This window comes from Dysidea avara, chromosome 1 (genome assembly GCF_963678975.1).
Source record: "Dysidea avara chromosome 1, odDysAvar1.4, whole genome shotgun sequence".
Classification (NCBI taxonomy): Eukaryota; Metazoa; Porifera; class Demospongiae; order Dictyoceratida; family Dysideidae; genus Dysidea; species Dysidea avara.
The window spans coordinates 11,046,950-11,074,672 of NC_089272.1; the positions used below are offsets into that span (position 1 = coordinate 11,046,950).

Here is a 27,723-nt window from a genome sequence, read left to right on the forward strand (position 1 = left end):
ACAAAAGCTTTAATTATGCATGTGTCCTTTAGTGTATGGATACAAAACAAAAAATATATATATTCTTACTATCCATTAAAGACAGATCTGATGGTATAGGTATTACTGATTTTGAGCCCATAGTTTCACTGCATACCAGAGTGTTTAATGTGTGCATAAACGTTTATAAAGTACACATTTATCCAGAATATTTTCATAGCAAATAGACTTTTTCAGGGGGTTTTGCTCAGCCAGTCAGATACGTATGTACATAGATATTTGTGTGTACATGTGACCCACTGAGTAAAAACCTGATTTGTTTACATTTTCTTTGAACTTCATTTATCACTGTTTGTTGTCTAGAGTAAAAAACCAATGGGCTGTTAAACTTTTAGCTTTTATCTGGTAAGAGCTTTTGTAGTTATAGCAATAGACAACAAGAAGAGCTAAACAATCAATTTGTACAGAGTCTGTATGGAGTAAAGAATTACAGGTGTTCGTTTAATTGATCATAAGTATCGAGTGCAATGGACTACAGAGTTGGGACTTGTGTCATTCTATTCACCGTGAACTGCGGCATTCATATGCATCAAGGCATATTTTGGGCCAAAATATACCCATCTATCAAACAAGAAGGCTGTTCAAGCTTAACTGGAAACGGCAACAATAAAGTTACGTTTTACCATAACTAAACAAACACACATAACTCATGTTTGCTTCGTGCGACAGAAAGATATTCTTACTCTCCATGAAGAGGCAAATACATTGGTATATTAAATATCTCAATTTTTCTTGTGTCACTGTTTCCTGAAGCTTTTAAAACATATGTTAAATTATTTATGTAGAGCACACATTATTTTACTCAATGTATTTAGCATTTATCTAAAAAAACTATGCAAACGAGTCGGGTTTTTGCTCAGTGGGTCACATCAAGAGTTCATAATATATATATATATAATGTACTCTTGGTCACATATAATAATTTGATACACTGTATATAATATAGTTTATCATGACTGGTTTCTCTCCCGGCAGGCTCCAGCAATGCAGTACCTCTACTATTTAGCACAAGTTGGTATTGCAATGTCTCCATTGAGCAACAACAGTTTGTTCCTGGAGTGTCATCGTAATCCTCTACCAGTCTATCATGCTTATGGACTACTTGTCTTACTATCTACTGATGACCCACTACAGTTTCACTTCACTAAGGTATGTAGTCACAAGGTTGTAGGGTCACTGTACTAGTAGTTTTACCACACAACATTAACTTGTTAGGAGCCACTAATGGAGGAATACAGTATAGTAGCTCAAGTGTGAAAGTTGACTCCTTGTGATATGTGTGAACTAGCTAGGAATAGTGTGATCATGAGGGCTTTGAAGACAAGGTAACTATTATAGTGCTAATGTGTATTTTGGTATCTGGTAGTATCTGCAAAGTGAAGGAGTTGGTGTTGTACTACTACTATACACCAGGCAATATTCCCATTCTAAGTACAGAATTGATTGACCATGTTTAACTCTTTGAAAACCAATCTCCAATATATTGGACAGATTGCATGCATAACTTTATAACCATTAACGTTAGTTAAAGAATTTACTAACACCATTTCACTACTCATCATGAATTTCCTGATAAAATGGTTACATAACAAGTATTGCGAATATTCTTGTTGCTAAGAAACAATCATTTTGATAATCATCTGCCACCCACATCTGCAATAATCCCACATGTTAGTGCAAACAGTGGAATGCAATAAATACAGTGAGTGAACTATTTTAAAAATGGTAAAACTTTTGAGTACTTGTTTCATGATGAAAGTGGTAATAACGTCAAAATCCCTGGTAGCATTGTGATCCTCAAAGCAAGAGAAGATGGAAAATCCTTGTTTCGTGTCAGTACTCCAAGGAGACAGAAGATATAAATGTTAGTTTGCCTTGCATTGAATGAGTGGTTTGTTATTAGTGTTGTATTGATTCCCACCTTTTAGGGAAAACCAATATCTGATATATTTTTACCCTGTTTTACCGATAGTTAACCGATACCCGATTGTAGGTCTCTACAAGTTATACTTGTGCATACTACACTAAAAGTAGAAATAGTAAAGCCAATACTGTGAGGTTGTACACTTACATCAACTCAAAGTTGCTATTCAGACAAGTGGGTTAGGGCCTGAACCATCACTGTTTGTCTCTGTGGTTACCATAAAACATAAACATATTACCTAAGTACATGCCAGAGCCTTTGATACCAGCCCTCCAGTGGGGCATTTGGAAACAGTGGAAATGGAAACCGGATTGGAAAGTGAAACAGAAATGGTCAAATTGTCATATAAATGTATCCTAGAGTAAAACCCTTGTTTAGTGGCCACCTCTTAAAGACCACTTTCTTACAAAGACCACTTCTGTACAAAGACCACATTGTAATTAGATCTCAAAGATGGCTAAGGCATATACTCATTATACTGACCACTTCATGGTCACCTTTTATAAGATCACCTCTTTACAAAGACCACCTCATCACATTGCAATAACAGCAGGTTCCAAACATCCTATGTCATGACTGCTTTATCAAAACAGCTAAAAAGACTAGTGTCATAAGGTCATCATCCTATATGAGACTCCATTTTTCGTTGATGCAGTAGGTTGTAATGCACTAGATACATTTCAATTGAATGGAACATATTTTTTGTATGACACATTCTGGTACCACATTATTATCTATGCTGGTACAAACTAAGCGATGATGATATATGACTTGAGTGAAGTGTGGACAAAGAGATGACATTGATATGAGTCATGAAATACATGTTTGATGCTTACCAAATATTACCATGTAAAGATGTGGTCTTTGTCAAAGGTGGCCACAAAGTAGTCCTTAGCCATCTTTGAGATCTAATTACAATGTGGTTTTTGTACAGAGGTGGTCTTTATAAGAAGGTGGTCTTTAAGAGGGGGCCATTAAACAAGGGTTTTAATCTGGGTACATTTATATGACAATTTAACCATTTCTGTTTTCCATTTCTATTTTCCATTTCCGGTTTCCATTTCCACTGTTTCCAATTCCCCTTGAAGTGGTACTGCAGCTGCTGGAGCTGAATAGACTAATAATCTGCTGGCCACAGCCCATTACAACCAATTTCTGATGCTAGTAAAAACAGCTTATTGGCTTCTACCGGTTACTGATCCCATTATCGGTACAACTCTATTAATTTTGTTATCATTTTTTCCTTTGCCCTGGTTGTAGGAAAGGCCTGGAAGACTACACTAACCCAGTAATGGATTCGTCTGTTCATGGAGAGCCTGGTGCATCTTGGTAGAGGACTGTATTCATAAGTTATGACCATTTAAGCACCTGTAGTTTATTTTCCATATTGTCATTGTACAAATCTATTTTTCTGTTGTTGCCACTTTGTAGTGCTGTAACTTCAAAAGCTCTTGGCTGAAACTTTGGTTGACCATTCCTTTGGGTATTTGAATGGAATTTGAAAAATGTGCTAACATGTGGAGTTTTTCAGATCTGGTCACATACATATGTGACCAGATTTAACCTTTCCACACATTTTACATACCAGCAAACAAAATGATGTAACACTTGAGTCTTTAGACTGATGCACATGCCCTTAGTATCAAAATATAGCCAGATACTGTAGCTACAATTATGGAAACTTTCAGGTAATTATATGCCATGATAACACAGCAAAAATAGTGTTCCAATACTACATATTCTAACCCCGTCTTTATTCAGCATTGGAACAACTATTTTAAAAAACTCCCTATAACGAGACAAAACAAACCTCAAATCTATAAATGACTCTAATGTCATTCACTATTGAGGGCTGTGGTCTGTTTTTGTTTGAGCCAAGGTAGAAGTTTTGGACTATTAGTTCCAACACCTAAACATAGACGGAATAAATACAGTCAGTATTTGTGTCTGAATTATGCTGTGTAAAAAAGTTATGAAGCTTCAAAGTTAAAAAAATGGGTCAAATTTTTGTGTGTGAAAAAAGGTGCCTTTTTGCAAATCCAGTCACATATATCATCCATATCTCCACTGTGCTTTGTCCCACAGTGTAAACTAATGGTGATTCAATTAGTATAATAAAGATCATGTGACTACTAGCTGGATTTCTGTTAACCCTTAATTTGTTAAATCTTCACAGAACTTTTGGGGAATACGTATTTATACAATATAGGCATACATGGTGACATTATAATTATGACTTTTTAGGCTAAAACCATACATTAAGAAATTCTGTTTACTGGGCTACTTGGAGAAGCTACGAACACTGTAACTACGTATAAAGGCTTAATTACTTGTTATGAAATGTTGAACAGCAGTGACTAACATTTCTGTGATTCATTATTCTTACCAGGGTTTCATTTCGATTGTGAAGTTAATCATATAAATCATATTATGGCCTCATGGAAAATTTAATGGCAAAGTGAATGACATTATTATTTGCTTTAAGTTGATAGGAGAAAGTTATGGATCATTTTATAAAGGTGTTGTATGTAAAGGGTTTACGTGTTTCTTTACCGAAAGGTTGCTTACACAGAAAGTTTTGACCTCACAAATTAGCTGAGACTAAAACCTTAGGTATTGTTTTAATCCTTATTACATCTCAAGTAAATTGAATATGTAGCCATAGGAAGTCTGTTTTTAAAGTTACATACAGCCACTACAGTGCTTCAGGGTACATGTGTTTTTAAAGTTTATAGATCCTGGTTCCTGTACTATAGGCTTGAGTCTATTGTGCTCGAAAATTTGCCTATATGGCTTTTTGACATTTCCCCAATTTTCTGCCTATTATGCTTGTTTTTATGCTTTTCAGAATTGCATTATGCTTTTATTTTGTGTTTGTACAGAGAAGTTTTTCATATCATATAGTGTAAATGGAGAAGATCACTTCGACCTTCAACATACAAATAACACTATTTTGAAAAGAGGATGTGCTCCATAGTTAGTAGGCATATTAGAGCAGGGGGTAGTCCGTCAGAAACTATATAGCCACCTTAGCCAGATGCAGAAACGAACAGAAGGCTACAATGTTATTTAAAATTATATCTCACCAAATCGATATTAATGCTGATGATTTCCTTTTTCCTAATCCTAACCTACATCACACCAGAGGCCATGATAAGAGATTTTTAACCCCAATGACTAGAATTGACTGTTATAAATTTTCTTTTTTCCCCTCTGCAATCAATATTTGGAATTCCTTACCCCAACACGTGATTGATTTAATAGAGATTGACCAATTCAAGCACAGCCTAGCTGGACTAGTAACTGTTTAATAATTTATCAATGTGCATATATGGTCTTGTGTATAGTAAATATTGTATAATTATATAAGTTTGTTTTTCTTTTGTAATTGACAGTAGCAATTGTACCCTTTTTTGTGCACCATACTCTTTTGAGGTCTGCGCAACAATCAATAATAATAATAATAATAGACATGACATTTTGTAGTCATTATCAATGGCGAATCCAGGATGTGGCATTTGGGGCAACCCCCCCCCTCAAGAAATTGCATACAAGATCGAGATACTCTAATAGAGCAGTCAATTACTCTAATAAAGCAGTCATAATGTTCATGAGGCAGTGCAGTTTATTTATGAAGCTGTAAATAGGATTTTATTTTACATAACATACGTGATATAATATATCTAATCCAAAACAGCCTAGCTGTAAAAAGTGTGCGGCCCTCAAAAAGGCTATGGTGAAAAAAGATGTGAAATCCAAGGTGGCGGCCAAGAAATGGCTGTGATGGTAGGTTAATGGTAAAAATTTTAATAACAACAATTCAGATGAATTTTGGTGCTGCTTGGTCAATTGGCACAAAATTCACCTGAATTGTCGTTATTAAAATTTTTACCATTAACCTACCATCACAGCCATTTCTTGGCCGCCACCTTGGATTTCACATCTTTTTTCACCATAGCCTTTTTGAGGGCCGCACACTTTTTTTACAGCTAGGGTGTTTTGGATTACATTTCACTTCTTTTTGTATTTGTATACCCCAAACCCGGCCTATGGCCTGCTTTGGGACTTTTTAAACCTATCTTTTTTTCTTTACCACAGGAAGAAGAAAAGATGAAGCAGATGTACCTTAAATATTTCTGATTTTATCAGTAAATGTATAATTTATATATATAATACATATATTTATTACAGAACTGTCCATGGTGGTTTCTTTGTAACTGAACACTCTTCAAGGTAACTTCTTCTAGCTGTTCTCTCTACAGGGTGATTTATTTGTAGCTGGATTCTGTACAGGTGATTTTTTTGCTGCTGAGCTCTTTACAGAATGGTTTCTTTGTAGCTGAACTCTCTACAAGGTAACTTCTTCTAACTGATCTCTCTACAGGGAAATTTGTTTGTAGCTGAACTCTCTACAGGTGATTTGTTTGTAGCTGAAATATCTAGATGATGGTTTCTTTGTAGCTGAACTCTCTACAAGGTAATTTCTTCTAGCTGAACTCTCTACATGGTGGTTTCTTTGTAGCTGAACTCTCTACAGGGTGATTTGTTTGTAGCTGAACTCTCTTAATGATGGTTTCTTTGTAGCTGAACTCGCTACAAGGTAACTTCTTCTAACTAAACTCTCTACAGGGAGATTTGTTTGCAGCTGAACTCTCTTCATGATGGTTTCTTTGTAGCTGAACTCTCTACAAGGTAACTTCTTCTAGTTGAACTCCCTACATGGTGGTTTCTTTGTAGCTGAACTCTCTACAAGGTGACTTCTTCTAACTGATCTTTCTACAGGGTGATTTGTTTGTAGCTGATTTCTGTACAGGTGATTTGTTTGCAGCTGAGCTCTTTACAGAATGGTTTCTTTGTAGCTGAGCTCTCTACAAGGTAGTTTCTTCTAGCTGATGTCTCCACAAGGTCACTAGTTTGTAGCTGATCTTTCTACAGGGTGATTTGTTTGTGGCTGAACTCTCTACAAGGAAACTTCTTCTAGCTGATCTCTCTACAGGGAGATTGGTTTGTAGCTGAACTCTCTACAGGTGATTTGTGTGCAGCTGAACTCTCCACATGATGGTTTCTTTGTAGCTGAACTCTCTACAAGGTAACTTCTTCTAGCTGATCTCTCTACAGGGTGATCTGTTTGTAGCTGAATTCTGTACAGGTGATTTGTTTGCAGCTGAGCTCTTTACAGAATGGTTTCTATGTAGCTGAACTCTTTACAAGGTAACTTCTTCTAGCTGGTGTCTTTACAGGGTCACTAGTTTGTAAACGAATTCTCTACATGGTGGTTTCTTTGTAACTGAACTCTCTACAAGGAAACTTCTCCTAGCTGATCTCTCTACAGGGAGATTTGTTTATAGCTGAATTCTCTACAGGTGATTTGTTTGCAGCTGAACTCTCCACATGATGGTTTATTTGTAGCTGAACTCTCTACAAGGTAACTTCTTCTAGCTGATCTCTCTACAGGGTGATTTGTTTGTAGCTGAACTATCAACAAGGTAACTTCTTCTAGCTGATCTCTGTACAGGGTGATTTGTTTGTAGCTGAATTCTGTACAGGTGATTTGTTTGCAGCTGAGCTCTTACAGAATGGTTTCTATGTAGCTGAACTCTTTACAAGGTAACTTCTTCTAGCTGATGTCTCTACAGGGTCACTAGTTTGTAAATGAATTCTCTATATGGAGGTTTCTTTGTAACTGAACTCTCTACGAGGTAACTTCTTCTAGCTGATCTTTCTATGACTTGTTTGTAGCTGAATTCTGTACAGGTGATTTTTTTTGCAGCTGAGCTCTTTACAGAATGGTTTCTTTGTAGCTGAACTCTTTACAAGGTAACTTCTTCTAGCTGATGTCTCTACAGGGTCACTAGTTTGTAAACGAATTCTCTGCATGGTGGTTTCTTTGTAACTGAACTCTCTACAAGGAAACTTCTCCTAGCTGATCTCTCTACAGGGAGGTTTCTTTGTAGCTGAACTCTCTACAGGTGATTCGTTTGCAGCTGAACTCTCTACATGATGGTTTCTTTGTAGCTGAACTCTCTACAAGTTAACTTCTTCTAGCTGATCTCTCTACAGGGTGATTTGTTTGTAGCTGAACTCTCTACATTGTGGTTTCTTTGTAGCTGAACTCTACAAGGTGATTTCTTCTAGCTGAATTATCTCTTTCTATAGTTGCATGAATTCCCTACAAGGTAACTTCTTCTAGCTGATCTCTCTACAGGGTACTTGTTTGTAGCTGATCTCTATACAGGTTACTTGTTTCTAGCTGATCTCTTGAATTCTCTTCGGGTGACTGCTCTATTAGGATGACTGCTCTATTAGGATGACTGCTCTATTAGAGTATCTCGATCTCGCACTTGCTACACCAAGTTGGATTTCGTGTTATAACTCCGTGGCTTTAAGTCTGATTCTTCTACACCATTGAAGAGCCTTTCTAAGATGATAACTCCATCTGTACAGCGATTTTCAAAGCATTACCCCAAGCGGTTTACCTGGTAGGCGTGGCAAGCAGTCGTTTTTTATTAGCTAATCTCGATTGCGTAATTGTTACACACTGTTGGTTTTTTCGTTGTATCTTCCTGGTTTTTAGCTCGATTTCTTTCAAACCACAAAAGGTTTGAGGTTCAATAGTTAACCTATTCACCCACCGAGTTTCAGCTTCTTCCCATACGCGGTTTACCCTGTAGGCGTGACAACATATTGGTGTTATTTTTCGTGAATAATCGCTCATAACTCTTTGCCTGTTTATCGTATTCCAACCAAAGTTGGTACAGAGATGCGCCTTTATACCCCCCTTCTGTGTGCCAAATTTCAAGGCGATCGGATATGGCATTCGCGTTTTATAGCAGTTTTTGTAAGTGTGCGAAAAGAGGAAGAAAAATAAGAAGAAGAAGGAAAAAAAAACGAAGAAACTAAGCCAATTTTTGAAGTCGCATATCTCGGGAACGCTTGAAGCGATTTCGCTCAAAATTGGAATGTGGAGTGCTGAAGGTGGAGGGAGTGTCCACAGCAAAAATCGTCTTGTTTCATCAAGGCAGCACAGAGCTACGGAGGTGGAGCTTATGAGTTGCGAATCCGTGAAGTGGAACACAGTTCTTTTACCCCTCTAGTGTTCTCTGCTTCCGGGGAATGGGCCATGAAGCCAGTGTTTTTTACAAGCGATTGGCGAGTTTATTGTCTGACAAATGGAACGACCCTTATGCCACAGTACTAGGATGGATTAGCTGTAAATTGTCATTTTGTTTACTGCGTTCAGCAATCCAATGCATTAGAGGAGCACGATCTTCACAAGGTCGTTACATCAAAAGTGCTCCTGTGGCCTTGGTGCAATCAGAGACTCAGTTTTTGATTTAATTGTTTAACTGTTATTTGTATGTTCTAATCTTATTTTCTTTATATCTTCAAAAAAAAAATATTGCGTTTTCTTTCTTCCTGTCAATATACTCACGGGTGTTACGCGCCGGCTTCTTGGGCCGCACGACACACTACCGTGTGTCTTGATTTGGTAAAGGATAACTAGCTATTATTGTTGTGACCTTTTTTTTCTTTTTTTTTTTTGCTCTTCAACCTTTTTTTTCAGCAAGGTGCCCCCCCCCCCCCTCTTTCCAGACTCTGGATCCGCCCCTGATTATCTTTGAAATTTTGTATGCAAATAATTATGTATAAAATTATTATTATGCATGGTTTCTGATTGATCTTCTGAACAATTGGTATTCAAAAGACAGCATCTGCTCAGTATAATATGTGACTTGCATTTGCAAAGAACTTATTAGCCTCCTGCATGGTGATAAACACTTAAATGGTTCTCATTCTCTGTTGCATGCGATGACTGTTCTATTAGAGTGTTTGACTGTTCTATTAGAGAATCTCGATTTTTGATATTAACCCAGTATACCCGCAGAGATTCTTCACTAGTTTCAATGTCCAGACATTCACTAGCTAACTATACTTACTCAACACTAACTTTATTATCATCAGTGCTTCTATCGTATTATCTTCCAATCGAGCTTCCAATAATCATACAGTACGATAGTAACTGTATAGTAGGGACCACAAAGGAGTAGGCGTGGCCCACGAAATAATACCCAAAAACCAGCCTCAATTTTCCCTTACGACGATGAGGCAGTATTGGTGAGGTAAAACTAAGCCCAAACAAGCTTTCAGATTGGCGACCCGAAACGCCTTCAAAAAAAAAAAAAAAAAGTTGCTACGGAATTTTTAAAAAAAGTATTCAACGGAATTTTCTACTGACTGAGTAAGTGACTGACTGACTGATGCCTTCAGACAAGCGTAACTCGATAACGGCTAAGGTTGCGGGCTTGATTTTTTCACTGTTCGACGTCGCTTCGGCCCGACAGGTGCCTTTTTGGCATACTGCAGTACGTACAATGCATTCTTCATGGACTTACCAGTGTCCTCCTTTGTGTCCCATTCATCTTTTCTGACAGGGAAAGGTGTCGATTTGGCGCAAGCACGTGATGGCTTCCCTTCGAAATGGAAATCGTCCGTATTTTTCATCGTAGCTATTTTGATAGCAGAGGTGCTTTTCAAACAGTTCTTGATTCGTACTGCTGTGTAACGGGTTGAACATAGCCGACAGCGAAGCGTAATAGATACTTCACTTTTCATACGATAATTAATATGATTGGGGCGCGCGGCACGATTTCTTTTGGTATGCGTGGATTGTAGAGGTGCTTTTCGAGCGGTTCTTGATTCGAAATACTGTATAACGGGTTGAACATAGCTGACAACGAAGCGTAATGGATACTTCACTTTTCAGACGATAATAATATGGTTAATGCGTACGTTTGGACATAACACACGTACATACTGAAAACTACACCATACTACTACTTATTATCTAACTATATACTTATTACTACCTACGTCCTGCCTACATACTTAACTTAACCAATGTCAAAGTCAGGAAATTCGTCCTCAGCAGTAAGCGAATACTGGCGGAGTATCATTTTCACATTGTACCTCCACAAAGTCACAGACAGTTGCTGGAGAAGTTGGCGCCTAGCAAACTTTCAAGGTAAACCGTTTCTAACAGTTGTTCTGTCAGCTATGGATCCTAAATTGATAGGGCATATGGTGACCAAACATCAAAGATCTCACATACAAGAGGGATAAAATCTCCTCCATTATCATTCACAATGTCCTGGTATTGGTTGTCCTTAGCTATCTCACCAACAGCAGCGGCCACCCCAGCCTGAGAAGAAGCAGAAGATATGACAGCAGACTGAGTGGTACTCCTGACGGAGAGATCAAAATAGGCAGGACGACCAAGATGAAAATCAGGGTGGTATATGTCGCCTGGACGAGATTGGTCAGATGAAATGCCTTGCTCCCTAAGAACACCACGGTGATCTTGGAGCAAGGCATGGTGATAATACTATTGATATAGCTGGGGAGCGTGCTGCCTTTTCAGGTGCGGTATGCGTGGATTCACCAGTCATAATAAAATTATTTTCAAAAAAGGTTAACAAATAAGTACACAAAAAAATTTGAAATTTTCAACTAGAGTAGGGACCATAGTACATCGATAAAAAGTACTGAAACAAGTTGGAGTAGTCCATGATATTAAATCACTGTAAGAAGTGTTATATATATCCCTACTGTGCATTTCCGTCATGGTATCTTGAGCCAGCGTTGAAACCGGGTCGGGCCAATTTTTTTTTTGGGCCCACTTTTGACTTAGAAAATTTTTCTCATTTAGTGAACTTACCGTTTTTGTTTGTTTTACGTAAAGTCACATTATTCAGGGGGGTTGGTGAATCTTGGGGACAAAACCCTCAAAGGTATATCTCCCAACGGAACTGCTTCTAGAACACCTACTACTGAAACTAGTACTGCATGTGCACACTAAAAGGATTAGAAAATGGCAAGCCATAGATTATATATTCCCTAGGTGGGGAATATATAATCTATGCCTGAACAATGTGACTTCCGTAAAACAAACAAAAACGGTAAATTCACAAAATGTTTAAAATTTTCCAACTCAGAAGTGGGCCCACAAAAATGAGTGCTTTCCTGCCAATTCACCTGAGTAAATGATGCAAAATTAGCTGTGCTATTTGTGGGGCCACCAAGCTGAACCCTCGGCTGAACTGGACACTGAATGACTGACATACTGGCATATCAAATGAAGATAGCTACTCATGTAGTCTCAGGTCCAATTAACCAACAATTGCAGTTTACACTATCATACCATATAGATATATTCAGTGTTCACTATTTCATGTTCTTATATTGGCCTTCATTTCCTCCACTTCCAGCAAGTTCAGCCCATGGCGAATCTGTTTCAGTCATCTCGTGTGTTGTGAGATGGCAAAGGAAATCTTCACCTACAGTAGTAAGACTAGCTGCCTGTATAATTTGCTCCTTGACTTTGCTACATCACTTGAGAAGAGGAACTCAGCTGGGTTAATGCTAGCATATTACATAGGTAGATATTTCAAAACTATGGAGCTTAATTCCATGAAAATAGCTGGATCGATACTCCCTAATAGAGCAATCAGTGGAAACTCATTGTGTACAAGTGTAAAATACTTTTAAAAATTAAAACATGGGAATAGAGATTGCTGAAAAAAGTAAAGAAACAAGAGCCAGCATGTTAAACACACAGAGATCTCTAACTAAGCTCAATGGATGTGATAGAAACTAAGAAAAAAAACAGTAGTTTCTCCATAAATTAGGGGCAAGTAAGTACTGAGAATGCTTTTGTGTAAATGCTTATTTGAGTCCAAATAGAGATCTCTGTGTGTTTAACATGCTGGCTTGTTTGACTCTTGTTTCTTTACTTTTTTCAGCGATCTCTATTCCCATGTTTTAATTTTTTAAATTGTGACCGGATTTGCGAAAAAGGGTCTTCCACACACATCCAATTTACCAACTTTGATGATTCATAACTTCAGATTGGAGAAAGCTATTGACATGAAATGTGTTCAGTAATGAGTACCAACATTGCTTAGTGGATGGGAAAATTATCAAGTTTATATGTTTCTTGAGCACTGAGCTATGGTCTTCCACGATCATAGAATTGGATGTGTGTGGAAGACCACTTTTAGCAAATCTGAGTCACAATTATTCTTACACTAGTTTGTTTCCTTTTTATAAATATGGATCCTTACATGATTAGAGGTACTGGTGGTGCTTGATATTACTCAGTATCAAGTCAGTCATCATGTACATTAATTAGTAGTTAGCTAATACTATCAGTATTATCAAACACCAAATATGAATGTATTGTTTCCTTACTATTGAATGTATACTTTGTACTACACAGCTTTGATATATCCAAGTATGTATAAACAACATAATATTATAGGATGCTGTAGGTAGCAGTAGTATGGCTTCAGTTAGGCGATCACAATAAATTACGTACTCAGTGGTACACAGCAACATTGCTGCTCATAACATACTGTGGTTAATAAAATGTAGGTAATGATAAGGTTTCCAAATGAACATGTTAATGTGAATAAATTGGATACTTATCAACACATATTAACATGTCGGTTACCCTTGCAGAGACTAAGTTAGAAGATCAATGGCAAAGTGAACCTAAAAGAAGCAAGTTTGCTTGAAAGTGGATGTTAACATTGCAATATGCATTTAAAAATAAGTCATGGATGTGAAGAAAGACATAGGAAGGAAAGTTATGTAGTTTTTATCCCCAAAAGTACTCACATTTTGCTATAGCCCAGTGAGAAAAATAAGAAGAAGAAGTAGAAGATGAACAAAATGGCTCAAAGTGGCAAATTTCAGTTCTTTAAAAAAATACTTTTATCAAGTCCTTTTGACTTCATCTTTGCTAGTGGACTTGAACTTCTTCCAAATTAACTTCTAAGGCTACTTTTGAAGTTGGAAAAGGTTTCTAAGGTGGTGTTTAGTTGAGTGCTCTATTAGGATTTTGGAAAAAACATAGGCGATCTCTATTATGGACCACTACCATGGTTCATGATAGCTCCTTAGATCGATACTCTCTAATAGAATAGTCACTATGTAGTGAAATACTTTAATAGAGAATTCACTGATTAAAATATTCCAATATAATTGTAAGACATGTTGCTAATCTAGGAGCATAATGCAAGCATAATGGGAACACTGAAGACCATAATAGGAGAAACGTTCGGGAAATTCCTGAAAGCATTTTGGAAATTTTGAGCATATTTGACTCAGGCCTAAACCCTGGTAATGGTTCATAATAGAGATTGCCTATTTTTTTCCAAAATCCTAATAGAACCAACTAAACATCACCTTAGAAATCTCTTTCAACCTCTAAAGAAGCCTTAACTAGAAATAAGTCACCCTGTGGAGAGTTCAGTTAGTGTACAAACAAATCACCCAGTAGAGAGGTCAGTCAGAAAAGAGTCACTCTGTCAGCTAGAAACAAGTCACACTGCAGGGAGATAAGCCAGAAACAACTCATCCTATAGAGAGTTCAACTACATTTCCAGTCACCTTGCAGAAAGATCAATTAGAAACAAATTCACTCCATAGAGATATCAAATAGAAGCGAATCACTCTGTAGCACAAGTCACCCTATAGCATAGGAGTAGTAACCTGGGGGGGAGGGGGGGGGGCAATGGGGGCTGGAGTCCCCATGCAATTTTCTGGTTGTAAATTCAAAAAAGATTGAGATACTCTAATAGAGCAGCCAGTTACTCTACTAATGCAGTCACAGTATTTAGAGAAGCAATGTAGCAAACTATGAAGTGACAGTACTATGACTTAAATGTGCTTTATCAGTGATACAATCTATATTATTTGTGGAGGGCAGCCATTCTTAGCAAGTGTTCACTATTTTTTGTTTTTTGCTCTTTAATACCAAACTAGAGCACTCCTATCTAAAATTATCTTATTATGCCTTTGCCCTGTAATGAGATCAACTAGCAACAAGTCACCCTGTAGAGAGACCATCTAGAAACAAATCACCCTGTAAAAAGAGATATCAACTTCAAAAGTCACTGTATAGAGAGTATAACTACATTTCAACTTACACTATAGAGAGTTCAACTAGAATGTCTACGTAGCTGATCTCTATACAGAGTGATTTGTTTAGTGCTAAACAATTCCTTATTATAATATGGTGCTACTAAGACCAACATTTAAAAAAAGCATATATACTGTTAATGTGACCAGGCCTGCAAAAACAGGGAATGTGGACACAAACTACACCACATCACACTACAGGTTATATCTCAGTACTGGAACCAAATATATGTATTCTGTAACTTGCATTATAAAGCCAATTAAATGCCTACACTAAGAGTGGAAAATTGTATTGCCATAGCATAATGATATAAAATTTATGAGTGATGGAATTGTGAAAAAGTAGGAAAATATCTTGTGCCCACATGCTCTGTTTTCGCAGGCCTGGTCACAAATCTACCCCCTCCCTCTGGTGTACTTTCTGTACATGTGCTCTTGCAAAAAAGCTGAAAATAATGGACGATCCCTAAGTATGTAAATGATATATTTATATATGCATTCATCTAAATTTAAATTTATCCATGCACCTGTGGTTGAGTATCGTGAATCCAGTCTATAAGTTTTTATAGGGCAAGCCTAACCTGATGGCTATGCCACGTTGAACTACGTATCTATGGTACACTAATTTTCCTGCAGAAAAGAATGGCATATACACACATATAAAGTGGAACCCAGACAATTCGAGACCATGTTAAAGTGCTCCTATTATGAAGAAATGCCTGATTTTAGAGTATTACACCTGTATGTAAGAAATGGGACCTGGAAAACTATTCTGATTAGCAGGATATCTGTATTTAAGGGTGTATTTTCTAAGGAGTTCCACTGTGCTATAAAGATATTGGTTAGCTTGAGAGCCACTGAACCTTATGAACAGAAGCTCACTCACTGTTTTTGTATAAGAGCACATCCTTGGTAGCTATAGCCTAACATTTGTAATGTGAAAAAGGTTTGCAGATAATCACCAAATGTGACTGAATCTGCAAAAAAGGCTCTTATATCTTTTCCAGTTTGATTATACATAGCTCCTTTGGTGTTTAACTTACAGCAGTAGTGGTAAGCTAGGGGTATACTGTGACCAGATTTCAGGCTGCTACCTCAAGTTATGGGTTACCAAGTACATGCAATCAGAGAGCTTGAAGTCCTCTTTTCTCAGATCCTGAGTCACAAGGTATAACATAGAGCTACATATTCCACTGATTTCATGTTTCTTCCTAAAATTGAAGTGTTGCATTACTCAGGTAGCTTCTGCATGCCATGACACATTAAATTAAATATCGGAACGCATACTTTCAAAAAGAAAATGTTATTAAAACAAATTCACACACATATATAGTTAGTTGATCAATGCATCGTAGCTAGTAAAACACAATAGCACACACAATGTATCAGTCGATTTTTATTTCACAGAAATTTTTAAGCACCTATGATCAGTAGTACACAGGAAAACAGCCCAACAATACCCTGTAATAATAACATTGTCATAACAGGTTTCTTTTAAATGCATGTACATGCACAAAACATCACTATCACTACATATACTGGCAGTATATGAAATGTACATACCAGTAATATGGTAATGGTATAGCAATGCAATATACATGGAACAGAAAAAGCTCTATAATTTTTGTTTTATAACAAAGCCAGTATATCTGAGATTGCTCTATTAGACATTATCAATCTATTAACAATTGGTTCTCTGTAATTTAACCTTTGTGGCCAGTTTTAACATGAAAGCTGTCCTAAACATTAAAAGGGGGAAGTAGGAGTAAGAGGGTTACCCTTGATCAGTGATCACTGACTTGGCTTCAACTCTTCTTAATGAACAGCCGGTATCACCAAGATCTTCTAAGTACTGTCACTAATTAGCCAGTGACCCTCGCTGTGAAAGTATGTTAGGCTAAATCTAAGCAAGTGTAACAAAAACTGTAACATATTAAAAGTTGGTCCACTTTGCAAGTGATACAGTATATCCAACTGATGTGCTAAGTTTACTGTTATAATTTTAAATTTGCACATCAGGTGACTTGTTTAGTACTTTTTATTGCAACAATTCTTTCTTCACTACATGCACTTGTTTGCTATAATTTTTTTTGTAACATACTTCATTTGTGAGTAGTGGACCACATCAAAGGAGAAATGGCACTAGACATTGATGCTATAATATAGATCCATGATTTTACTGTATACACACTCCAAAATTATTATACATAGTAGACTTTTTGCATTAGCTTTGGTTATGGCCCGTCTGTTACATAGCCCTACATTCCAAGAACAATAAAGTTGCCTTTAACCAATTCTCTTATTGTGACTGTTGGACGTGTGGTTCAAAAAATGCCAAGGGCCAGTTCCCATTTCATTTTGTACATAAAACCATTGATACACTATTTGCAAATCAACAATGTATGTACATTGAATTGCAAATAAAAAGGATGGGGACACAAAGAAAGGAAATCCATGACACATGCACCTTACCTATGTAGTACATATTTTGATATTCCAAAAGGCACTTATTGGGCCAAAGCAATTACACATAACTGTAAAACAATCAAATATAGCATCAACTGTAAAATAATTTTTATGCAACTAAAACATTTAACGTTGGTCCTTTCTCGTTGACCTGTGTGGTCTTGCTGCATGTTTAATCATACAGTACAGTAGTACTATAAGGAATCATGAAGGTTTGGGCTTTCATGGCCAAAAATATCATCCTAAAACCAGTTTCACAATACCTTCATGGCACCTTGGTAGTATTGGCAAGCCCAAAAATGCCTTCAGTATGACCTGAAATGCTTCCAATAGGCTGCTACAAATTAAAATATATATTTAGTGGAATTTTCTACTGACTGCCTGACTGACTCACTGACTGACTGAATGACTGACTGACTGAATGACTGACTGACTGACTGATTGACTGACTGACTGAATGACTAACTGACTGATTGATATCTTCAGACAAGCACAATTTGATAATGGCTAAAGCTACGGGCTTGGTTTTTTCACTACTCTACATTACTTCAGTGACTTTTGGCATACCACAGTACATACATTGCGTGTTTCGTGGACTTACCTATGTCCTCCTTTGTGTCACATTTATGATTACTAACAGTGCAAGGTGTCGATTTGTGTCAGCACCATGTGATGGCTTTCCTACATTTGTAATAGGAATCTCCGAGTTTTCCGTCGTGACTGGATTGGTTGCAGAGATCCTCTCATAGTGTTCTCCATTGTGTAACAGGCTGAACATAACTAAAAATGAAGTGTACACATAATGGCCACTTCGCTATTTGTGACTGAATTTTGGAAAATCACCCATATGGGTGTGCATGAAATAATTAGAATTTTCACGTTTAATGGGTTGCTAATAAGAGCAGGGCACAGTTTTGAAAACATTTCAAGAATTTTCTTGTAATTTAAGGGATTGAGAATGGCTTTAAACCATCAACAAGCAGATTCGCACTATAAAGTTTGTGATTTGATGATTGAATATTTTAGGTATCAAATATGGGTAATTTTCCAAAATTTGGCCACATTTCAGTAATTGATAGTTGTGGTACATGTTGAGACGAAAAAGTAAGCCTGGCACCATTATTTCTTCTAATGCAGTTTGTGTGGGTTCACTGGTCAATTGTTTTACAAAAAGTAAATAGACAGGTACAAAGGATTTTAAGTTTGATTAGGGATCAAAAAGTAGTGAAACAAGGAAATCGCCTACACCTGAAGATATACTAGTGGAAATTTATCCCTAATTTAGTCATTGCAGTAGGGATTAAATGTCCCAGTGGTGGATCTAGAAGGGTTTCGGTGGTTTCAATAGAAACTCCCTTTCAGAATTTCACTAAATGGTGTTGGCTGAGTAAGCCATTTTTCTATTGTAAATAGCTCTTTATCATAACAGTAACATGTATAATAAATATAACTTCATCTCTGAAGCTAACTACTGTGATTTGCTTTATTTTCATGCAAACATTTTCGTGATAAAATTTTTTGTGTAAAACAAAATTCGTATGATTTACGTGAATGACTGCTGTATTAGAGTAGTTCGATCTTATGTAATAATATTCATGTAAGAAATTTTCATACTACGTTTTGCATACAAAAATATTTTACAATGAAAATAAAGCGAATTACGGTAGATCAAATACATAGCAGCTCACATCTGCTCACGCAATAATTATTTTTTCAGGTGTTTGTTTCTGCATAAGTTAAAAATTAGAAAACGAAAGAAAAGATACCCTGATGAGAACTTAAAGCAAAGAAAAACCATTATCTTTCTTTGATTAAAGAGCAAGTAAGGATGTCTAAATGGTAGACTAGCACAATAGTTTAGTTACATAGCTATATTAATGTTATATTAATGCAATGGCTTTATGGAGAAATATATAGCTACACCTCCCAGAAACCCCCTTTCAAAAATCCTAGGATGATCCGCCACTGTGTAGGCGACCTCACTACTTTATTTTTTTGATCCCTTATTTTTTCTTGTGCTTGTTATGTATAAATGACTAGTAAATTAACTGTCTTTCATTTTCTATACACTGACTATTGAAAAAGATCAAACTACTATCCAATATTAGAGTAATGCAGCAAGATTGCACAAGTCAATAATAAAGGACCAATATACCTTGGTAAATTATATATAGTTAGTTGTATTAAAATTCATTGTTGACTTCACCAGATATCAATTCTTTTAGATTCCAGCTACTTTTACTTTTGTGAACACACCCTTTATATATATAAAGGATGCATTGAATGTCTTACCCAACCAATCAGAGTGAGAAATCCAAATAGAGGAAGAACAAGAAAATTCCTTTCATCATCTCCACATTCCTCACTCTCCTCATCACAAAAGCTTGTGTACAGGTTGGCTAACAGAGCACTGGTCACCAACAGGTAGACACTCATTATGATGGAAAACAACAGTGAGAAGAGATGGGCCAGTCTTTTGAACTGTGTATATACAAATATTCATAATATATATAAATGTATAAGAGATCATGATCGACTCTTCAATCATCAAGTAACTTACAGCTATGTAGGCATACACACATGACTCTATTTAAATCACTTCTTGTAAATGTGACCCAACCTGTCAAAATAGGGCATGTGGGCACAAACTACACCCCGTAACACTACAGATCATATCTCAGTGTTGGAACGGAATATTTCCATTCTGCATCTTGCAGCATAAAGCCAATTAAATGCTTACTAAGAGCTGAAAATTGTATTGCCATAGCATCATAATATAAAACGTTATGAGTGATGGAAGTTTGATGTGCCCACATGCCCTATTTTCGTAGGCCCAGTCACAAATACATTACATGAACAGTAATGACTATATGCATATATATTTTTGATGTAAAAGCCATAAATCCATTTGTTTCAATAATAAGGCTGCAAAACACTCAGTATCTCCACGTCTGTAAAAGGAAGCAGGGTTGGGTGATACTGAAAACTAAAGTGTACCATGATATATAACATTTTCACCATCGTGTTCACCATGAACAGGGGAATCAATTACTGGGTAAATTTTACCTTTACTTGCCCTTCTTCACTGCATACAAAGGTGAAATTCATGAAGAAAAATTGATTGTGTACGTGATCCCTTCGACATAACGAAACAATGATTTTCTAACTCCTCTTGAGCAGGCGAATAAGATGATATCCAGGTTTTTATTGTTAGTCCCTTCCGTCACTAAGAAAGAGAGGTTTTAAAAATTTATGGAATTTTTTTCAATAATACGCTAGTACGTATTTCACCCAATGTATTCAATGCTTATACTGTAAATTTAGGTTTGAGCGATTATGTCCCTTTTTTGCAGATCTGGTCACATATATCTGGGGGGGTGTTTATCATGATAATCAATATTATCATGATGATATTATAAGTATTGCTATGACTTGTTGTATTCATCTGACAAACAACTCCTATATAAAATACTAGCATTGCTAATTTGCTACACTTGTATATATGACATTTATATTTATGGTATTATATACAGTAGTAATTCATTATGATAATATGTGACCGGGCCTGCAAAAATAGGGCATGTGGGCACATAAAATTAGCCTGATGTTTCAACCTTTCATGGCTCGTAACTTTTGATACCATTAAGCTATGGCCAGGAAATTTTCTGCACCTATTATCCATTTATTGGCTATATAACACAAGTTACAGAATGCAGATATTCTACTCTGTGAGTCCTGTACTGAGATATGACTCGTTGTGTGATAAGGTGTAGTTTGTGCCCACATGCCATATTCTCGCAGGCCCGATCACATATTCCCTAAAATTTCGGCATCTCTAAAATATTCAACTATAGCACTGTATTGGTACAATTTTTTTCCTATAATCGTTCGGCCAGACATGAATGGAATTAATTTATTTCTGCTGAATTTTTAGGGAATCTACACTATTGTTAACTCGATAATGTCACGATGTGTAAAAATTAGACTTGATACTATTATCACAGTCGTCTTATGCTTTTATTGTGATAACAACAATATACTCAACCCTTTTAAAAAGCAATTATTTTTTGTAAAATTTGTTATCATTTGACATCTTTACGTACTCCTGATGGCACATCTCTTAGCTAAACTGCACTATTACATCAGAGAAAAGTTATTTTAGTTGTCCACGTACAGGATAATAGATGTGCAAAAAACAGATTTAGATTTGTATCAAAACTCACCATTTTATCAAGACAAGGAATAAATACATCAAACATCAGCAACATCATACACACCAGTATAGATGAAATAGCAGCAGCAATTCCATTTTTACACACACGATGAGCACTCTCCTTATATTGATTGCCAAAGCAAATTACTGTTGAACGAACTATTGGATCTGCTTGTGTTCCAACCAGCTCAGCAGTATAAGCAGCAATGACAATAGAGAATCCCTGTGAAATAATCATTTCATAAATGTATTGTATATACAATCCTTTGCAAAAGAGCCAAGCTGTGAAAAAAGGGTGCAGCCCTCCAAAAAGATCAGGTTAATAAAGTTATGAATCAAAAGTGGCAGCCAATTAGGAATGACTGTAATGATGCTAATACCAATCATTTCTTGTTCTATCACCCATAACTGCTAGCATTATTTCTTGGTCGCCACCTTTGATTTCATAACTATTAGTGCAAGCACCATTAATTCTTGGCCACCACCTTTGATTCATAACTTTTTCACCCTGGCCTCTTTGGAGAGCTGCACCCTTTTTTCACAGCTTGGCTGTTTTAATTAGGATATCACTGCTTTTAAGTAATTGCAAGCCCCAAAGCCAGCCTATGGTTGGCTTTGAGGCTTCCTTTTTTGTACTACAGGAATCATCAAAGGCAACTATTGTTTAAATCTATGTCTTTATTGTAAATCTATATATTTATTGTAACTCTATGTATTTATTGTAAATATATGTATTTATTGTAAATTTGAAACTGAATAAAAATATCATGTAACTATTAGAGTTACAAACCTGTAACAGGGTGTTATGTATGTATAGCTGAACTATCTACAGAGAGACCTAACTACATGGTGATTTTACAAGGCTGAATGCTCTACAGGGCGACTTGTTTGTAACTGAATTGATTTGCTACATGGTGACTTTATTGAATAAGAAAAGAATTAGAAGAAGATTAAGAATTACGTAAAACCAGTATGAAGAAAATAAGACAATGTTTGAAGGCATGTACAGTATCTGAGTGATGTCTTTGATGGTTTTGACTCAAATTTGGAATGGGAAGTGCCCTACCCTGAGGAAATTTCCATAGCAAAAAATGGTTAATACTGTTTAGGAACTATCAAACTGTACAAATATGTGAAAACTGCAATTTATTACATGCCCCACCACTGTATACTTGGAAGCATGACACACTACTGCATGTGTGTGTTGATATAGCCTATTTTAATATATTTGTAGTATTTTTATAGAGCGCACATTTTTCTGGGCACTTCTAATACAACACACATAAATTATATTCTGGTGTAGAATCATAGACAATTACTGTTAATTATCTATGCTAGAACTTCCAGAATCCATTTATTAAGGTAGAATTTAAATAAGGTGAGCAACTGACAGCAGTGGTAAAGTGATAAAGGACTTAGGTCAGGTGTATAGGAGTGGAGTTTCCTGGTTCAAACCCTAGACAAAATTTGTTAGATGTCTTTTGTGCAAGGTTTTGACTACTCTATCAAATGGTACGGTAGTACCGTTTGAGTAGGGATTCCCTCAAAAATTTTGCACACCGCCCAAACTTCCACCTTCAAAAATCATCCTAGAGACATTTTACGCGACAGAAATCACCTTTATGGAATAGTACTAGTCCATATGATACGTAATACAGCATTAAATATAACAAAACACTTACAGGCGGCTGGATATAGAATTTTTAAAAATTGCTAAAACTCAGATTTTAGTCTCACTGACTGCCTCACTGCCTGACCTCAGTCACAAGGCTAGAGGCTAAACGAAGCAGCACATGGCCACCATTTTGCACCACAATAACAAACTCACCAGTGGGATGTGCCTTTTGGGGTTCTTACAAGTTTAGACCCTCTGTGCACTGTCTTTTCTTTTATCTTCAATCAGGCTGCTTGTCCGTTTCTTCTTCATCCAATGAAACCATATCAAGGCATTAATTCTCTGTATCAATGCTTTCTTTCAGTATGCAGTACATTGTTTAGATGCCACAGAATTATTTCAGAGCTGGATTTCAGAAGCGCTTCAGTCCCAGAGCTACTATAAGAGATACACTTGCTGAATATCTGCAACTTCATGATTCGGATCTGGTTTGCAACCATGCCCACCAAATAAAAATCTAGGTGGACTAATAGCGAAAGAGTACAGATACCCCACCTCTTAAAAATCTAGCTATATTTATATAACAATAAATAAGATCACCTCACTCCTTATTGGTCTAGCTAGCTGCACACCCCTTGGCTGACTCCAGATATACTCTAATACAACAGTCACTCTAATACATTAGTCATACATTACAGAACAGTTACAAGTTATATTGTAGACATAGCTATTTTTATAAGAAAAAGAAGCAAGTACAATATAAAATGATTACATGATTGTTCTAAAGGAGACAGGTGTCCCTCAGCAACAGCAAGGTGGACAGCTGGAGGCACACAGGGACACTTGGATCTAGAACGCGATCCTGATACACATTACTGAAGAGCGCAGCAAGGAAAACCCCAAACTACAGCAAAGCCTGCCCATAACCACAGAATATGGAGAACTCCACTTCTCAATGAGCAAATGGGTAAGATGTTTATAAGTGATGGTATATGCTTTGTATGATGCCTTTCCCGTACCTATACATATGTGGAAAATACAAGTGGACTAATACAAGTTACATTGTAGCTAGCTGTGCCACAACAAAAAACTAACCAAACTAGTGTTTTAAAAATAATATTGTTAATTTAAAATGAAGTAGGGATCTATGCAATAAAAAGTAGTAAAATAAGAGATGAATGATGGTGTTACAGCATAGCTCAGTGGGAAAGTCCCTACTTTGGCACATTAGCTATTATTATTCCGTTCAATGCCAAAGTAGGGACTTCCCACTGAGTTATGCTGTAACACCATTATTCATCTCTTGTTTCACTACTTTTTATTGCACTGAATCCCTACTTCATTTTTAAATTAACAATTTAAAAATAATACTATTAGAGTGTCTCAATTGTGCTTGTTTTGCATATTTGGTTTTTGCTTTGTATCTTCTTAGGTAATACTCTCAGTACTCACTATGATAGTTACTTCATGTACAGACAGATTTTCAAGTTATTCTGTCAAGTGGATTACCCTGTAGGTGTAACAACAAATTGCTGTTGCAGTTTTCAAAATCATGCATAACTCCCTTGTTCTAATTCAATCTGTATGAAAATTATACTGTAAATTGTTTATTTAGACTACTGTTCATCTATCTGGAGTCCATATATTGCAATGGATAAAGAAATATTAGAGAAAGTACAAAAACAGGCTACAAAGTTAATTAAAGACTTTGGTAAATTGTCCTATGATCAGAGATTGAAGTCCTTGGGTTTGTTTACTTTATTTCGTCGCTGTCAACGTGGTGATCTCATAGAGATTTTAAAGACTTTAAATGGCTACTCATGATATTAATCCTACAACCTTTTTTACACCAGCTGCTACTACAAACACTAGAGGCTACCATATGAAGCCATATGCTAGATTAAATGTTCACTCTAATTTCTTTATGCAGCAAAGTTATCAATACTTGGAACAGCTTACCAGAAGAGAGAGTTTCATCGACTGTTCAAAGCCAAATTAGATAAGTACTGGGAAACAGGATATGGATGTGAACAAAGGCTTTTAGCCTAACACTATTATCAAGAGTTAATAATAGTAGGGAGGGAGAGTGTCTAACACTCAATAGGCCTGTATAAAATGAGCGCGTAGAGCACCCCGCTTATTATCGTATACCTTTGTAATTTCCTATAGTGTTGATGACCGCAATAAACACGTTATGTCACATTTTGTATGGCCTTGCAAAATCGATAGTTGGTGAGAAAGCAGTGATGCGAAGGTGGCTACTCCAGTGAGTGATGGGAGAACCAGAGAGAAATCGTTCATAACTTTCATCTGGCGCTTTTTCTTAGGTTGGGATTCTCCAGGCTGTGTTTCATCGGCGCCGCTTCTTTTCCTTGCCATTGCTTTCGTTTGACACTTCTTGGTTACTTCCGGCTCATCACTCCTTGACTGACGCCTCTTCTTGGGCGTTACCTCGGGACGTGGCTGAACGGTAGATTCGTGATGCAATTCTACCTGTGCTTCCGAGCGTGCTTCATCTCCGCTTTTCTTCATTGATCTTCTCTGACGCTTCTTCTTGCTAGGCTGAACTGTTTCTGCTTCAATTTCGGCCAGTACCGAGGGCTGTTCATCACAAATCGACATGTTTGATTGCACACGCTACCTCGCACGTTGCTCACGAGACTGATTCGTGAACAGCTAGTAGTATCGATAACGTCCTTCTGCGGCGTGCCTCATTTCACATCTCCCTTCATGCAATCAACATGTCTGGCCAAGAAGCCAGATTGTCTTACGCGCTCATTTTATACAGGCCTATTGAGCGTTAGACACTCTCCCTCCCTACTATTATTAACTCTTGCTATTATATAATATTTTATTGCTTCTTGTACTACTTATCCATGAATTAATACTAATTTGTATAGTTGATATTTTGTGTTATAAACTGGCATTGCATAATTATAGCAATGAAACGATTAATCTAAGTCTTGGTAGGTGTGTACTTTATCACATGCTGAATTATGTAATCCATGGCAGATGGTGCAGAGCTCTCTGTTAGCCTGATAGCTATTAACACACAGTTGATAATTATTAAATATATTATACTTCGTATATGTATATGGAATACACATATGCGACCTGATCTGCGAAAAGGGGTTTTATAGCCATTCCAAATTGTCAAGTTTGACTAATCATAACTCCTCATTTTTTTGACCTATCACCTTCATATTACACCAAGCCGTAGTGCTATGTTACGGGTATAAGGGGAACAAATTGTGGGGTGATACCATATTCACAAGTAAAGTTACAGGTAGCCAAGTACATGCAATTGAAAAGGCTACAAGACCCACTTTCGCAGACCTGGTCACATATTTTGTATAGTTTCATGCAGAGCATTCAAACAAACCAGTTTACAAAAATTGTACTGCTGCCATTGGGTAGTTCAAGCACAGCTAAAGAACATGGTAAACTGGTGGTAGTGGTGGATCCTCCTAATTATGACTCAATTGATGAAACTTTTGATACTCTACAATTTCTTCGCAGTTAGCTAATGTAGCTAGCATAATCAAACATTCCATTCTACCATTCCACTAATTCATTCCACACTGCTTATACACTCAGGATTGTAACCTTATCCCCCACACCAGTGGGAGAAGACAAAGGGTGACACACAGCTGGCTATGAATTATATTATCTCCTATATTTGGTGTAAGCAAATGGTATATATGAATGTAGGCATGTAGCCAACCTTATGGGATATGCCTGCGTATAGTAGCAGAAGACATCTATACAAACAACAAAATGATCCCAATCATAATAGAACAAATCTATTGCAATTATTGCACTTTACATTAGTGGGTTTAGTTAGCTAGCTCAGGCCAGATGGTTGTGTGTGGTGCACCTTTTATAGCATAGAATTCGTACATTGGTAGCTAGCGCGTATTTAAAGCCCATACAAGTATACTATATGCCATTTGTGTCTGTCCGCTATACTTCTAGCTATTAATACCCTTACAATAATAACCAGCTTTGGAATTCCAATCAGTATAACTCTCACTACATATCCTCCAGCAGAAGTACCGCCCTCTCGATCAAACGCCTTGTAGGAGCTATGCATTTTTAGCAATACTTTTGCCTTGCAGCTGAGCCTTATCACTTCGCTGAGAGCCCGAGGATTGATACGTTACCGATCACGTGATATTGTCACGAGAGCTTGTGCCGAAACGGAAGAAAACCCGATGTAAGAAAGTTTTTCACAGAATCAGACATGAGTCTATACAACGTGTATACTGAATAGCTAGTAACAGTATTTAGCTACAGAGCCGATATTCACGCTCGTGGATTTTGGGGGCCGCGGCAAAGTGCCTTTTTTGACATACTGAGGGTGTTTCATCCAAATGCACAGAGCTACTGCAATACTTCTATTCCATCTGTATAGACGTCATGAGCAACAGAAGAAGAGGGAGTATGGTGACCGTGTCCGTGAGATGGAGTTGGCATCTTTCACTC

The 27,723-nt window shown here is 36.9% G+C and overlaps 2 protein-coding genes across 3 annotated transcripts in view; one reads left to right on the plus strand and one right to left on the minus strand.

Annotated features, from left to right (window-relative positions):
- LOC136256193 (AMP deaminase 2-like) overlaps window positions 1-27,723 on the plus strand; it is a 201,193-nt gene that overhangs the window by 68,550 nt on the left and 104,920 nt on the right. The window lies entirely within an intron of this gene.
- Window positions 16,229-27,414, minus strand: LOC136248495 (uncharacterized). The gene is made up of 4 exons (XM_066040274.1): window positions 27,230-27,414; window positions 21,634-21,846; window positions 19,703-19,891; window positions 16,229-16,405 (listed from the first exon to the last, which is right to left on the minus strand). The coding sequence occupies exons 1-4, from the start codon at window positions 27,329-27,331 to the stop codon at window positions 16,358-16,360; spliced, it is 552 nt and encodes a 183-aa protein (XP_065896346.1). The 5' UTR covers window positions 27,332-27,414; the 3' UTR covers window positions 16,229-16,357.